This window comes from Mesoplodon densirostris, chromosome 15, assembly GCF_025265405.1.
Source record: "Mesoplodon densirostris isolate mMesDen1 chromosome 15, mMesDen1 primary haplotype, whole genome shotgun sequence".
Taxonomy (NCBI): domain Eukaryota; kingdom Metazoa; phylum Chordata; class Mammalia; order Artiodactyla; family Ziphiidae; genus Mesoplodon; species Mesoplodon densirostris.
This window is the reverse complement of record NC_082675.1, coordinates 23,284,452-23,300,146: the sequence shown is the minus strand read 5'-3', so window position 1 is coordinate 23,300,146 and position 15,695 is coordinate 23,284,452. Positions and strand designations below refer to the sequence as shown.

Genomic DNA, 15,695 nt, shown 5'->3' with positions numbered 1-15,695 from the left:
ACAACCCCCCAGTACAGAACAGAGCTGCTTTCATAAGTCCACCATTTGCTATTCATTAGCATTGGCATACATACTATAAAATATTAGGCAAACACTTTTTCAATTCATTAAAAACTCGTGAAAACCAATAAAATAAAATATAGTCTAAAGAAAAGCTCATCAGTGTTTGGGTACAGGATACATTAGAAAGTTGTTATGCCCACAAACTAAGAAAAAACTGGCAAAGATTTAAGATGAGAGCAGTTACCTTTGTCGTCGTTTTAATATGACACTTCTATACAACTAGTTTTTCTGTTTTGTTTTAGTTTGTTTTTAATTTTGAAAAGCATTTTCCACCCATGTTCCTAATGAAGCTTGAAATTAACATGGCCTTTTCAATTCCTTCTTTGTGCACCAGCATGAGACAGAGTTTGGTTCTAGAAAACATCACCAAGATAGAAGCGGGACAATACAGAGGACCATTTCTTTTTTAAGCCTTGGAGCACGGTTTACGTGTTCTCAGGACTGACAGAAATGTGGTTGGCTCATTGCTCCATCATCTCTGCCTGAACTGGGTCCTAAATGGCCCACAAGTCACTGAAATACACTCATTTTAGTCAAAGACGTAGGTAGGGAGTGTACAGAGCTACTTCATCTTCTCTGGGATAAAAATAATGCCTTAAAGAGACAAGACAGGGAAGACAGGGAATTGCTTCTATCCAGAAAGGTAAATTCATAAAGAATATGTGTATGACCATATAATTCTCCTACACACAAGAAAACACACACATGCGCGCGCTCACACACACACACACACACACACACACAGAGAAAAAGCTTTTCATGATACCTTCCTTCCTAGAAAAGGAATAAGAACCCTGTAGTCCAAGAAACATGGGTTTTAGTCTTGACTCCATTTACTATCTGACTGAAAAGAGACAATATCTGACTCACAGGATTAAAGTTAATAGAAGCAAAACTGCTCTAAGACACTAGAATATTCTAAAATTATTACTACTAAGTAAACAATAAAAGAAAATAGACAAGAGAGTTCTGGGAAAGAAAAAGTGAAATGATTTCTCACAATAACAAAAATGGGTAACTGAACTTATTAGTATTCACTTAATTGTCAGGACAGAGTTCAAGTTCAATTTTCTTAACTTACCATGACAGGAGGCCCAGATTAGGAGGAGAGATCCCCGTCCTTTCTTCAGTATCCTGGCAAGGCTTTTCTTTCCTTTATGCCTGAATCTTGAAAAAGAAAAAAAAAAAAAGGACAAAATTGGCAATTCCCACACACACACCCCGCCCCGTTTGGCCATACCCTAATTAAAGAAACTGCATACACAAGGACCTAAAGACCTGACCAGTCAGCCAAGGAAAAGATGAGTATCACCCAGCCAATCCCCACTAGTCAAATCCAAACTCCTTAACTCCCTTGTGAAAATCCTCCTGGTCGTAAACTATTTGAGCAAAAAAGTAGCAAAGGCTCATGTTCTTAATGTTGATAGCAAATACAAAAAATATTATAAACCTTAGATGAAAATAATAAAGCAATAACTAAAACTGACCTGCAAATGCAAACACAACATTCTTGTAATATTACAGTATGTTTTTGTGGTTATCTGTAAATTCAAAATGTATCCCCCCATCTGTGGGAACCAAACTGGCTTAGTAAAAGAATACGAAAAAACTGCCTTTTGCCCCAATATCCTATGCTCACTGAAAACTCACATAAACTGCACTAATACCTTTACTTGGTTTTCAGAAACAAGTATAAGAGTGGGGGAGGAATACCTAACAAGAAACTCAAAGACAGGCTAGTAAGAACACTATCATCTCTAATAAGTAGCTTTTTTAAAAAAAAATAGATACATTTCATGCAAAGCCAGCATTTCTAGTTCACTAAACTTCCATGAATATAGGATATTTTAGGCAGTCTGGGATTCAATATTCAAAGTAAACTCTTTGTGAGCAGTGAAAGTGAGGGAACAGAGGACATCAAAGAAGTAGCAGGGCCCAGAACATGTGGAGCCTTGTGCAGTTATGAACACAGGAGCGACATGAGGTGACTTAAAGGATGGCTCTGGCTATAGGGTGGGAACAGACTAGATTGTTGGGGGAGCTGAGGGAGCATAGGAGGAAACAGGAAGACCTGTCAGAAGGAAATAATCACCATAAGAAGTAGTGATGGAAATGGTGAGACACTGCTGGATTCTGGATATATTTTGAAATTACCACCCACAGGATTTGAACTAATTCATTAAATAAAAGAAGTCACACTTTCTGGCTTCAGCATCTAGAAGCAAGGATTTCCCATTTACTGATGAGGGAAAACATTAAGAAAAATGGATTATCCACTCTGTGCAGAGGTACAGGAGGGGGAACAGGGAATCAAAGGTTCCGTTTTAGACACGTTATATTTGAGATGCCTATCAGATATCCCTTTGAAGAGGCCAAGTAAAAGCTGAACAAACTAGCCTGGAGATGAAGAAGATGGAAGCTAGAGATAGTAACATAAATGTGGGAGCCATAAGTGTGTGGATGGCATTAAAGCTAGTAAATTCCAGGGCAAGTACAGATGGAGAAACTAAGAGGACCAAGTGGTGGTTTGGGGTACTCCATTGTTCAGAGGCTAGAAGGATGAGGAAGAACCAAGTGGTTTAGTAACAAATCAAGTCAGAGTCATCATTCTTACCATTATTCAAACCTAAAACAAGTCTTTGTGATATAACCTAGCTCAAGAACACAGATTAGCATAAAATTCTCATTTATTCATTCATTTCAATAAACAATTATTCAACACCTAGTATAACCCAGGCACTGCCCTAGATCTAGGGGAGACAACTGTAACCAGAAAGTCATGGAGCTTAATTTTAATGCCTGGGACTTCCCTGGTGGTGCAGTGGTTGAGAGTCCGCCTGCTATTGCGGGGGACACAGGTTCGATCCCTGGTCTGGGAAGCTCCCACATGCCTTGGGGCAGCTGGGCCCTTGCACCACAGCTACTGAGCCCGTGTGCTGCAGCTGCTGAGGCCCGTGCGCCTAGAGTCTGCGCTCCACGGCAAGAGAGACCACCACAGTGAGAAGCCCACGCACCGCGGCACAGGGTGGCCCCTGCTCGCTGCGGCTGGAGGGGGCCCGCGCACACCAATGAAGACCCAATGCAGCCTAAATAAATAAATAAATAAATGAAAGAATCTGCCTGCCAATGCAGGGGACACGGGTTCGATCCCTAGTCCAGGAAGATCCCACATGCCGCGGAGCAACTAAGCCCATGTGCCACAACTACTGAGCCCACGTGCTGCAACTACTGAAGCCTGGATGCCTAGAGCCTGTGCTCTGCAACAAGAGAAGCCACCACGATGAGAAGCCTGTGCACCGCAAAAAAGAGTAGAGCCGCTCACCTCAACTAGAGAAAGCCCGTGCACAGCAACGAAGACCCAACGCAGCCAAAAATAAATTTAAAAAATGAAATAAAATAAAAATTTTACTGCCTGCCTTCCCCACTAGAAACAAATAAATAGATATCTTTATATTAGGTAGCTGGTAAGTGTTACAAAGAAAATAAAGCAGGGTTTAGGGATAAGGAGTAACAAAGAACTGCTGTTTTAGATGAGGTGGCAAGGGTATGTAAAGAGGCCACCTGTTGGAATTAATTAAAAAGGAAAGGAGGAAAGGCAAAGAAATTATTCCTGAGGGTATGAACTTATTAGAAAAAAATCTCTTAAAGATCACTTTAGGGCTTCCCTGGTGGCGCAGTGGTTGAGAGTCCGCCTGCCGATGCAGGGGACACGGGTTCGTGCCCCGATCCCGGAAGATCCCACATGCCGCGGAGCGGCTGGGCCCGCGAGCCATGGCCGCGGAGCCTGTGTGTCCGGAGCCTGTGCTCCGCAACGGGAGAGGCCACAGCAGTGAGAGGCCCGCGTACAGCAAAAAAAAAAAAAAAAAAAAAAAAGATCACTTTAAAAAGAAACACCTACTGGATGAATTTTATTTTTAAACTGTCCTAATGTTGTGCAAAAGATATTTGTTTTAGAATTAAATGTCTAATGACAGTATCATATACATATTCAAACTGCTATATTTTAAATAACTCAAATAGAAGTGGATTTGAAGTTTTTCAAAACAGATAACAAAGTGCAACTCCAGTGATGAAGATATTAACATAAAAAAGGTAGTGGAATATGGAGAATTTGCAACCTTCACGCACTGCTGTAGAAAATGGTTTAGCAGTTCCTTTAAAAGTCACGATGGGGCTTCCCTGGTGGCGCAGTGGTTGAGAGTCCGCCTGCCGATGCAGGGGACACGGGTTCGTGCCCCGATCCCGGAAGATCCCACATGCCGCGGAGCGGCTGGGCCCGCGAGCCATGGCCGCGGAGCCTGTGTGTCCGGAGCCTGTGCTCCGCAACGGGAGAGGCCACAGCAGTGAGAGGCCCGCGTACAGCAAAAAAAAAAAAAAAAAAAAAAAAAAAAAGTCACGATGAGTCATTAACTTCATTCCTGGGTATATACCCAAGAGAACTGAAAACATATCCACACAAAAACTTGTGTGTTAATGTTCACAGCAGCATTTTTCATAATAGCCAATAAGCAGAAACAACCCAAATGTCCATCAAATGATGAAAGAATAAAATGTGGTATATCCACACAATGGAATATTATCCAGCAATAAAAAAAGACTAAAATACTGACACATGATACAATACGGATGAACTCTGAAAACTTAATACTAACTGAAAGAAGCCAGGCACAAAATACCATATTGTACAATTTCATTTATATGAATTGCCCGGAATTGTAAATCTAGGTAGAGACAGAAAACAGATTAGTGGTGGTTTAGCACAACATACTAAAAACTCCTGAACTGTATGCTTTTAAAGGGTAAGTTTTATGTGATTTGTAGATGAGGAGTATGAATATAATCAAACTCTTCATGAAATACTAAAAATAATCTTACTGCAAAAAAGTTATGGAACTGACCCAGCAGCAATGAGCATTCTAAGCATCTAGACCATGGTATCTAAATACTAATTCTCACATCAAAAGGAGCCAAGGCTCCTGAGAAATAGCCAATTACAGGTCTAGAACAGAAAATGTGTAAGTTGATCCTGGAACATTAAATTGGAAAGCAAGGAAACTATCAAAGACTACTAAGGGTATAACAAAAGGACTCCAGAGCCAATCTAAACAGAATCACTGGTGAAAATGGAATAATTTGAACAAAAATAATAAGCGCTATGTATTGAATTTCAATATGTTTAATTATAAGTTCATAATATTTCTCTCTCTCCCTCTCATTGGTCACCACTGGAGGATGCTAAGTAAGCAACTTCTTATTTTTGAAACTGGTAAATAAAGGCAAAGAATTAGTATTTATCTTGCTTTTCCTATATAAACTGAACCTCTGTACAACCAAGTAGTTGATGGGGGTAGTATTTCACCTAATATACAAACAAGGAAAGACACAAATAAGTATCACCATTTTACAACTGCTAATGAAATATAGGATGAACATAATGATCTAGTCTAGAGAAAGCTATAAAAATATAAAAATAACCCAAATTCTTTAAACTGCAAGACAGAAGAGATCAAAGGAAAACTCAGATTTAAAAAGAGATGTAAGTGACATGTCAACCAACTGCAATATATGGACTTTGCTTGGATCCTAACTCAAAGTATCAAAATAATTTGAGACACTTAGGGAAATCTGCCCATATAATATTTGATGTTATTTATTAATTTTCTGTATAACTGACAATGTCACAGTGGTTAGGAGGTTTCTGTGGTTATGGCTTTTTAGAAGTTTCTTTTAGATATACAATTGAAATATGTACACATGAAGTAATATATCATGGAACAGGCAGAATGAGTAGGAGTATATATCTATGAAACAGGATGGGCCCATGAGTTGATAGCTTTTGAAGCCCAATGAGATAAGTAAATGGAGATTAACCTATTTTCTCTTTTATACATTTGAAATTTTCACAAAGTTTTTATTTTTCTTTGATTTTTTTGATGTAGACCATTCTTAAAGTCTTTATTGAATTTGTTACAATATTGCTTCTGTTTTATGCTTTGGTTTTTTGGCCGCGAGGCATGTGGGATCTTAGCTCCCCGACCAGGGATCGAACCTGGGCCCCCTGTACTGGGAGTGCAGAATCTTATTAGCCACTGGACCACCAGGGAAGTCCCTGATGTCTTCCATTTCTACACCAAATAAAGATTGTAAAATGATGTGCTGCACTTTGGTCAATCAACAATTACCTGACAACTAACTACGTGTCAAACACTATGACACTGTGCTGGTTCCTGCACTAAGGAGCTCATATCCCAGTGTGGAAGACAGAAAGAAATAATTATAATTACAAATTGTGCTCAATGTGATAAAGGAAACAAACAGGATGCTGAGACAGAGACTGAGAGGGTGGGGGTATGGGAGTCCTACTTTAGATAAGGTGGTCAGAAAAGGCCTCTCTGTGCAGCAAGGCCAGTTTCTGGTACAGAAAACAGCATGTGTTCCTGACAAGGAAAAGACTTTGGCATTTCTGAAGGATTAAAAAGAGGAAGCCAGTATAGCTAAAATGTACTGAGTCAGAAAGAAGAGTGGCCCAACTTGAAGATGGAGAAATGTACAAGAGGATAATGTAGATGGTAAGGAGTATAAATTATATTCCAAGGGCAACAGATTATATTCCAAGTGTCAAAAATTCATTGACAGATTTTAAACAGCCGAGTGATATGATCTGATTTTAAAATAATTCTGATTACTATGTGGTGAATGGATTAGAGAACAAAAAGAATAAAGAGAATCAGGAGACAATCACAGGGAGGAAAATGGTGGCTTGATTTAGAATGGAGGCAGTGCAGATGGAATAAAAGCATAAGGATATAAGTTATTTTAGAGTATAACTGACAGTAATAGGTAAAGGCCTAGATGTGGGGGCTAAGGAAGATTAAAGAATTTATGGTGCAAGAGGGGAGATAAGAAAACAGATAACATAGTTCAAAATAAGAGGTGCTGCTTTAAACATCTGAGGAAAGGTAAACTTTCTATAGGAATTCCAAGTTCATAAGAAAAAGCCAAGATCATGGGTAACTCTGCAACCAATATGAATCACGAAGCCGCTGGAGGTCCTTATAATATTAATACTACAAAGAGCAGATATAGCCAATCATTAAAAAATAGTCAACAACTGACTTGCAAAACTTGCGTTCCAGAATGGTAATTATACTATCACCGAAAGGAAGAAACTGAGTCATTACTGTTAGCCTAAGAGAAGTAATTTAACACTTCTTAATTTTTTAGTTGTAATAGTAATGCATGCTCCTTCTAAGAAAATTTAATATACAGGTGTAAAAACTAAGCAACTGTCCCCAGATACTGCTGTGGGAGTGTAAAATGGTTCAGCCTCCTTGGAAAACAGCCTAGCAGTTCCTCAAACGATTAAACATAGAGCTACCACCTGACCCAGCAATTCCACTCCTAAAGAGAGTAGAATTTTGTCTGAGAGACAAAAACATATCTACAGAAAAACTCGTATACACATGTTTATAGCAGCATTATTCAAGGTAGTCAAAAGACAGGAACAACCCAAATGACCACTGACAGATGAATGGAAACAAAATGTTGTATATCCCAAAATGCAGTATTAATCAGCCAATTAAAAGGAACGACGTACTGATACATGCTTCAATATAGATGAATCTTGAATACATTATACCAAGTAAAAGAAGCTTGTCACAAAAGTCCACATATCATACTTCACAGAAATGGAACAAGGAAATTAATAGAGATAGGAAGGGGATTAGCAGCTGCTTAGATCTGGGAGAGGTGGAAGGGAAGGGTGGGGTGATAGCTAAAGGGTATGGAGAGCTTCCTTCTGAAGTAATAAAATGTTCTAAAATTGACTGCAGTGATGGTTGCACAGCACAATGAATATACTGAACCACTGAACTGTATACGTTAATGGGTCAAATGTATAGTATGATATATGAATTATATCTCAAATCTGTTTGTTTTTAAGTAAATAAGTAGAACTTCCCTTCTCATTCTTTGCTGCCCTTCACTTCAACTGCATGTAATAACAACTATTGTTAATATTTTATAATTCTGTCCAGGACACTTTATTCATATACAAAGACATACATAATCTACCCCCGAAAAATGAGGGGGGAGGATCATACTGTATTCATTGTTCTGCACATTTTCCCTCAATGTACCAAATCCTTCCTGTGTCACTACATACTTTCAACATGGCAGCTCGGTATTCCATTATATTCCGATACACCATAACCTAACAATTCATCAATTACTGAGACATTTAGGTTATTTTCACTTTTCTATTACAATCAAAATAGCCACAATAACCATCCTTGCCCATATCTCCGCACAAGTCACTATTTCTGCAGCCCAGATTCTTTTTTTTTTTTTTTTTTCCGGTATGCGGGCCTCTCACTGTTGTGGCCTCCCCCGTTGCGGAGCACAGGCTCCGGACGCGCAGGCTCAGCGGCCATGGCTCACGGGCCCAGCCGCTCCGCGGCATATGGGATCCTCCCAGACCGGGGCACGAACCCGTATCCCCTGCATCGGCAGGCGGACTCTCAACCACTTGCGCCACCAGGGAGGCCCTGCAGCCCAGATTCTTAAAAATAAATTTACTAGGTGAAAAGATACACACTTGGTGGGGGGGATCATTATTGCCAAAGACTACACATACTAATTCCATTCATGAAACTATACTTCACTAACTCAGTCAACAACTTGGTAGAAGTCCTAATGTTCTGTAATTTGAAAGGTTAAAATAAAAATACGTATAAGCATTATTTGTATTAATCCAGAAACATGTTTGTACATGTACGGAAAAATGATATAATGATTGTTAACAATGGTTACCACTCTAAGGAAGAAAGTGGCAATAGGGACTTTGTTTTTACACTTTTAGAATTACTTTACCCTTGTAATTAGAAAAATAAACTTTTCCACAAAGATATATTTTTTTTTTTTTTTCGGTATGCGGGCCTCTCACTGTTGCGGCCTCTCCCGCTGCGGAGCACAGGCTCCGGACGCGCAGGCTCCGGACGCGCAGGCCCAGCGGCCATGGCCCACGGGCCCAGCCGCTCCGCGGCACATGGGATCCTCCCAGACCGGGGCACGAACCCGCATCCCCTGCATCGGCAGGCGGACCCTCAACCACTGCGCCACCAGGGAGGCCCCACAAAGATATTTTTAAAAAGGAAATTCAAAATAATATTGCATAAAAGCTTTTCACTTGACCTAAGACAGAGTGTGAAGATAAAGCCATCAAAAAAAATAATCAGGGATGTAAAGCAATGGTTCTGAGGGCAGAAGAGACAAGAGTCCTGAGTCTGCCATTCACTAAACTCTATGACCTTTGGGACCTTTAAGGCAAGTCATGCTACTTCTTTACCCCTTACTACTTCAATATATACTTTATAAGAACAAAAATAATCTCTTATATAACCACAGAACTAGTTTTCAAATTCAGGAAACTTGACACTGATATAGTACTTTAATCTACTTTTTATATTCCAATTTGGTCAACCATTACATCTTTTACAGAGATTTTTTCCCCCCTCTATAAAAGGATCCAGTCTAGGATCACACTGGATCTAGCTGTCATCTTTCTTTAGTCTTTTAATTTGGAACCCACATTATATTAATTCCAATAATATGTTTCCTGGTATCAAAATTAATTTAATAATCTAACATCAGGCTTCCCTAGTGGCGTGGTGGTTAAGAATCCGCCTGCCAATGCAAGGGACACGGGTTTGAGCCCTGGTCCGGGAAGATCCCACATGCCGCGGAGCAACTAAGCCCATGAGCCACAACTACTGAGCCCAGGCACCTAGAGCCCGGGCTCCGCAACGAGAAGCCACCGCAATGAGAAGCCTGCACGCTGCAACGAAGAGTAGCCCCCGCCTAACAGAACTAAAGAAAGCCTGTGCACAGCAACGAAGACCCACCCAACGGAGCCAAAAATAAATAAATAATTTTTTTAAAAATTAAACACTGAAGAGTCAAGTAATACATTAGGATTACATTTCCTCTCCAAAGGTCTAATATGCACCCTGCTAGGCCAAATGAAGGGTAAAATTCTTATTTGAAGCAAAGTCAAATGATTTCTCTTTTCTTAATGTATGTATGAGAATTTGACAGTTGGGATCTGCAGGCTTCACTGGTCTCCAGTGTCAGTCTCAGAATGTGACTTCTGAGAAATCTTTACCGAAGTAAGATATTTATCTTCCTACTTAACATGGAATCTCATTCTTTCAGGCACCTGTTAACAAGAAATTACTCAATTCCTTAATCAGTAACTAAAACTCACACTTGCCAACAATAACTCAGCCAAGTGAGATACTGAGCAACTTGGACTACAAGGACACATTATATGTACTATATAAATCCTTCCTATATGGAAAGGAAAAAAACAGTATCCGGAATCAACAAGATGATAACTAATCTCTACTAGAACAAAAGAATCTAATTCTTCTCTACTAGAACAAAAGAATCTAATTCTTCTCCCTTATTCTTAACCAAACACACACAACAAAAACAAAAATCCTAATTAAAATGAAATTATACTGAGAAGACACTAGTATCCCAGGACTCAGGGAACGTTTGTGTGATCTGAAAATTCAAACATGAAGATAGTTCTTGCCTTCAAGATGTTCACAATCCTGTGGAGTGACAAACATAACTAATAAGGCAGAGTGTGATAACAGATGTAGAAATATAATACCATGGGGATGCAAAAGACAGAGAAATGGATTCTGAACTGGGCACTCAAGTAAGGCTTTGTGGAACACTCACACTTTTAATGGCTGAACCAGACAGATTTTGAGACAAAGGGGGGACAGGAACAGCACAAGCAAAGAATGAGACCAAAAAAAAGGCAAGATATTGGACAGTATTTGAGGGACAGTAAGTAGGTCAGGGTGGCTACAGCAAAAGACGTTCTAGATGTATGGAGGAAATGAGTGCCTAGTTGCAGTAGATGTGCTTAAAGCTCACTTATAAAGAGCCTAAAATGCCATGCTAAGGAGCTTGATCCTTAATCTGGAGGCAATGCCAAGCTAAAGGTTCTGGAACAAGGGAATGATTTGGATCCAGAAACTTAAAACCAAAACAGCAACTTCTCTTTTCAATAAACTTAGATAATAATTTCCTCCATTAAATAGATGGCAGAAAAAAGAGGAAGTAATAAAGACTTAGGTAATAACAGATCCACACAGGTCTATGAAAAAAAGGACAGGACAGGGATTAACATCCACACTGGGGGCAGGACTAACAAATTTTTTAGAAGTTATTTTCTAGTAGAACATCACATTAGTACCACTAATGCTAGTAATGAGGCCTCGATTTTCACACAGATTTAACAATTTAAGAAAACTCAAAGTAAGAATCAAGTTTCCATTTAAAAGAACATCATGTTAAGAACTATTTTAAACAAAAGATTAGGGCCACAACTCATTTAATCTCAACTTAAATACAAGTTTCTAGGCACAGTATATTATACTATGGCACAATTATACATGGGAAAAGTAATCTGGCTTGAGTCCTAACGGGGAAAAAAAAAACCAAACCACCAAATATTGAGATTTAACATTAAAGTGAACATACAAGGATTCACCTAAATAATTATGTCCAAAGACAAAACAGGCCCCCAAAATTCATCTACAAATTACCTTTTGCTGCCTCAGAACAGCAGAGAGTACAGTAGGGGGCAGGAGGTAGGGGACAAACTTACCAAATGAAGTTCGTCCCAAGAACTTTTTCTACTGGAACGTTTCACAAGAAAATCTGCAAAAGAAAAACCAGTAGTTTTACAATGACAAATATCCTAAGAATCAAGTTAAGCCACTTAGATCTCCCCACAAGACTTTTCTCTACAAGTTAGAATGCCATGACAATACATTATTTTTTAAATTGTTACAATGTAAACTATTTAGTCAACCACAGGTTTTAGAATGTTTAATTGTGCAAAACGGGCCAAGTCAGGCCTTAGCACGCTTTTAGAAACTACAGAACTGCACAGATAGAACTTTCCAAGAACCTATAAATACTCCTCTTTAAGAGTTTTTCTCTATCAATCTAGCATCATTTCTGATGGCTTCTCAGGTAAACCTTTGCCACTAAAGGAACAAGTACTTTAAACAACTAAGAAGATCACAGGAGATCTAGGTTTGGACTTGGTAGTTTAATTTGTACACATAATTGGCTTCTATCAAGGGGTCTTTTTTATGTAAGAAAAAAATCAGAGAGGCAGGAGTATAGTCTAAACACAAAGAATTCTTGTCACAACCAGGCAACAATCTGACCTTTAGAGATAAAAGACCTTATCAACCTGATTCCTTTGTAAAGACTTCTCTCAGAATTTGCAGGCAACTCATCCTTTTGAGCTGTTTAAGTCACATATATGAACAAGACTGTACAAAATATCAAAGTCCTAAAATTAAAGAGTCAGTCAACATATCACATTATTGCCATAACCTCTGGAACCATTTTTTAAACAAGTAAGAACCATATAAGAGGAGGCTAAATATGTAATAATAAAGTGTTTTAACCATTTTACAAGTCGTATTTTTGTCTCCCAGTAACTTTTAATTTAAATTTTGTAAAATTTAATTTTAGTTTAATACAGGCTGGGCTGTATTGACCACATGCTGTATGGGAAAGGAACTAAGGCTATTCATAACTTGCAACTTCAGATACAAATCGTGTTAGTATCAAGATTGGTCCTGTTAAGTTGTTTAAGGAGGTACAACACAGTACAGCAGGAAAGTTCAGGGGTTTTAAATCTGTAAGAACTTTTCTTTCTAGAGTATAATTTTTGCTGAGTATTTGAAAACTGAAATACAAGTTACAAATTTTTTTCATTTTTCCTTTATACTATAGTAAGGTTATTGTTGATTTTTTTAAAACTATGGCTGTAGGTACATTGTATCATCTATGAATTTTATTTAGGATAATAAGAAAACATTTGTTAAAAAGAACAGATACTGGGTCTCTTTGTCCTTAGCTGTTAAAAGAAGAACCAGATAAAACAATATATGAAGGCACATTCCACTTAGGTATTAAATGCAAAAAATGATGAGACATAGTTCACTGTAACCCAAGAAGTATCAGAGTACTACATGGTTAACTGTCCAATGACATGCAAGTACTCAGAGTTCAGAGGAGAGACAACCCCAGGGAAGCTTCACAGGAGGTAGAGAACTTCAACTTGAGTCCTACAGATTAGGTGGAATTTCAATAAAGAGAAAGAGGGGATGGAAGCCAAGTAAGGATGACTATTAATACCACAGTGGGAAGAAAGCACATTTTTGAGAAATAAAGAATAGGTCAGAATACCAATCATGTTCAGGAAAATAAGACTAAAAAGATAGGACACACTGTGGGCCTTGAATGCCAGGCTAAGGAATCTAGATTTCATTCGATGGCACTAAACCAAACGCTTTATGAGCAGGAGAATAACAACATGAAAATGGTGGTATTAAAAAGCAGCAAGTAGGATGGTTTGGAGGGGAAAAGTCACTTAGGATGTTCCTAGACTAGTAGTGCAGATATGAACTGCTAAGGGCCCAGTATCTCAACCATAGTAAAAATGCGGAAGACACCAAAGTGAGTGAAAGCATTAATTGCCTGAGCTTGGTAGTTGATTAGGAATGGAAAAAAGGGGGCAGAGCAAGTTGTCAAAGATAACTGCAAAACTCTAAGGCCTGTGGTGAGTAGAAAAAGAATGGTATTGTTAAGAAATGAAGGGTAGATTCCAAGGAAGCAACACGAGATATGATACACTGACTTTAAAGGTGGTCTCCCAAGTAGATGTATGTCCAGCCAGTAATTAGGGGTGAAATGGGATTAAATTCAAGAGACAGGTTAAGTCTAGGGGTAAGAATGAATTGATGGTGTTACATTTACTTCAAAGAAATCACTACATCTACTCCAAGGATCATCTGACATGTTTTAGAAATTACTTGGTAATTTATTCTGTCAAAGATATAAGTCCATTAATACAAAAGTGTTTCTGTACAGTTTCCACAGGTGTAAAGCTCCAAGACATAGACCAAACAACAGAAGATTCAACAAAAAGGTTCAGGCAGGTCTGCTTTAATGCCAGCAATGACTCCTCTTAACCACAACCAAATATCTACTTAGTTGGAAACAAGTATGCCATTGTGAAACACTGCCAACAAAATTTTAAAAACTGCCCATGCCTCTTAGGACTATTTGCCAGTTAAAGGCCATGTAGAAGTAAGTCTGAAAGAAGCTCTTTGGTGCCACAAGCTACCTTCTCATGAAGCCAGATGATACCCTGTGACACCAGTTATGTACACCTCCGAGTAGGAACAGTTATGTTTGGGTGACCTTGAACAGTCATATATTTGAAGAGGTAGAATGTAAAGTGGTTACGTTAAATCTAAGCAATTACCTAAAGTGTCTAATAACATGGGATTCTTAAACACATAAAACACTAATGAACAGCCAGCCAGGGCAGCAGTGTGGGGCAAAGGTTAACTATGGTCACCCTTAAGTTCCATCTGGGGGATAGTGTTAAAAGAAAAAAAAAGAATTTGCAGTTATCCAAAAAAGGTAAATTTTTTTACAATCATGTATTATACTATGGATAGAATTTTATCTATTTCAAGAGGAAACCCTAAAGAGAATAAAAACATACTTGATTATTAAATACTAAAATACTAGATATTACTGTGCATCTGCAAAGCATAGTCAATGTCTTACTGGAAGACAATGAGATACTGATTAAGAGGAAGGGCATGGAGGCCCTGAGAAGGCTAATAAGGAATGGACACCTACATGGAATAGTTTGTTATCATGTGTATGCCACCTACTAGATCAGCTTCAACAAAGAGGCACACCAATTTGGGCCATTTATATAATAAGTGAATCCAAACTACAAAAACTAATTAGGTCAAACCAAATTCACAAGGAAAAACTTAAGAGACTCAGGCCAGGCCTCCTAAAAATGTGTGTGTGTGTGGGGGGGGGGGGTTGTCCAGGGTGGAGAAGGGTGGTTAAAGCAGCACTTTTTTGCCTAGGGTACATTTTAACTTCAAAAGAACAATGGAGTTTTTGTTTGTTTGTTTTTAACATCTTTATTGGAGTATAATTGCTTTACAATGGTGTGTTAGTTTCTGCTTTATAACAAAGCTAATCCGCTATACATATACATATATTCCCATATCCCCTCCCTCTTGCGTCTCCCTCCCACACTCCCTATTCCACCCTATGAAGTATTTTTTTTACAGCCCTGTCTCACTTTCAAATACAGGAATGACTGAGGGTTCAAAACTTTAAGAAGGCAACACTGAGGGCCTCCCTGGTGGCGCAAGTGGTTGAGAGTCCGCCTGCCGATGCAGGGGATACGGGTTCGTGCCCCGGTCTGGGAGGATCCCATATGCCGCGGAGCGGCTGGGCCCGTGAGCCATGGCCGCTGAGCCTGCACGTCCGGAGCCTGTGCTCCGCAACGGGGGAGGCCACAACAGTGAGAGGCCCGCATACCGCAAAAAAAAAAAAAAAAAAAAAAAAAAAAAAAGAAGGCAACACTGAGTAATTTTAAAGGAATCTTTTATTTTCACTGTATGTGAAAGAAATGGCTTTTCTTGCACATGCACTGCATAGTAAGAAACACTGACAGCAAAACTTGAGTGTGGAGGTCATAAAGTAATTCA

The 15,695-nt window shown here is 39.0% G+C and overlaps 1 protein-coding gene across 7 annotated transcripts in view; it reads right to left on the bottom strand.

The window, feature by feature from the left end:
* MTMR3 (myotubularin related protein 3) overlaps positions 1-15,695 on the bottom strand; it is a 135,864-nt gene that overhangs the window by 47,415 nt on the left and 72,754 nt on the right. For all 7 annotated transcript variants that reach the window (XM_060118096.1, XM_060118098.1, XM_060118099.1 and 4 more), the window contains exons 2-3: positions 11,750-11,802; positions 1,145-1,230 (exon numbers count right to left, since the gene is read on the bottom strand). In XM_060118096.1, the coding sequence (XP_059974079.1) occupies positions 1,145-1,147 (3 nt within the window). In that variant the 5' untranslated portion in view covers positions 1,148-1,230; positions 11,750-11,802. The remainder of the gene's footprint in view (positions 1-1,144; positions 1,231-11,749; positions 11,803-15,695) is intronic.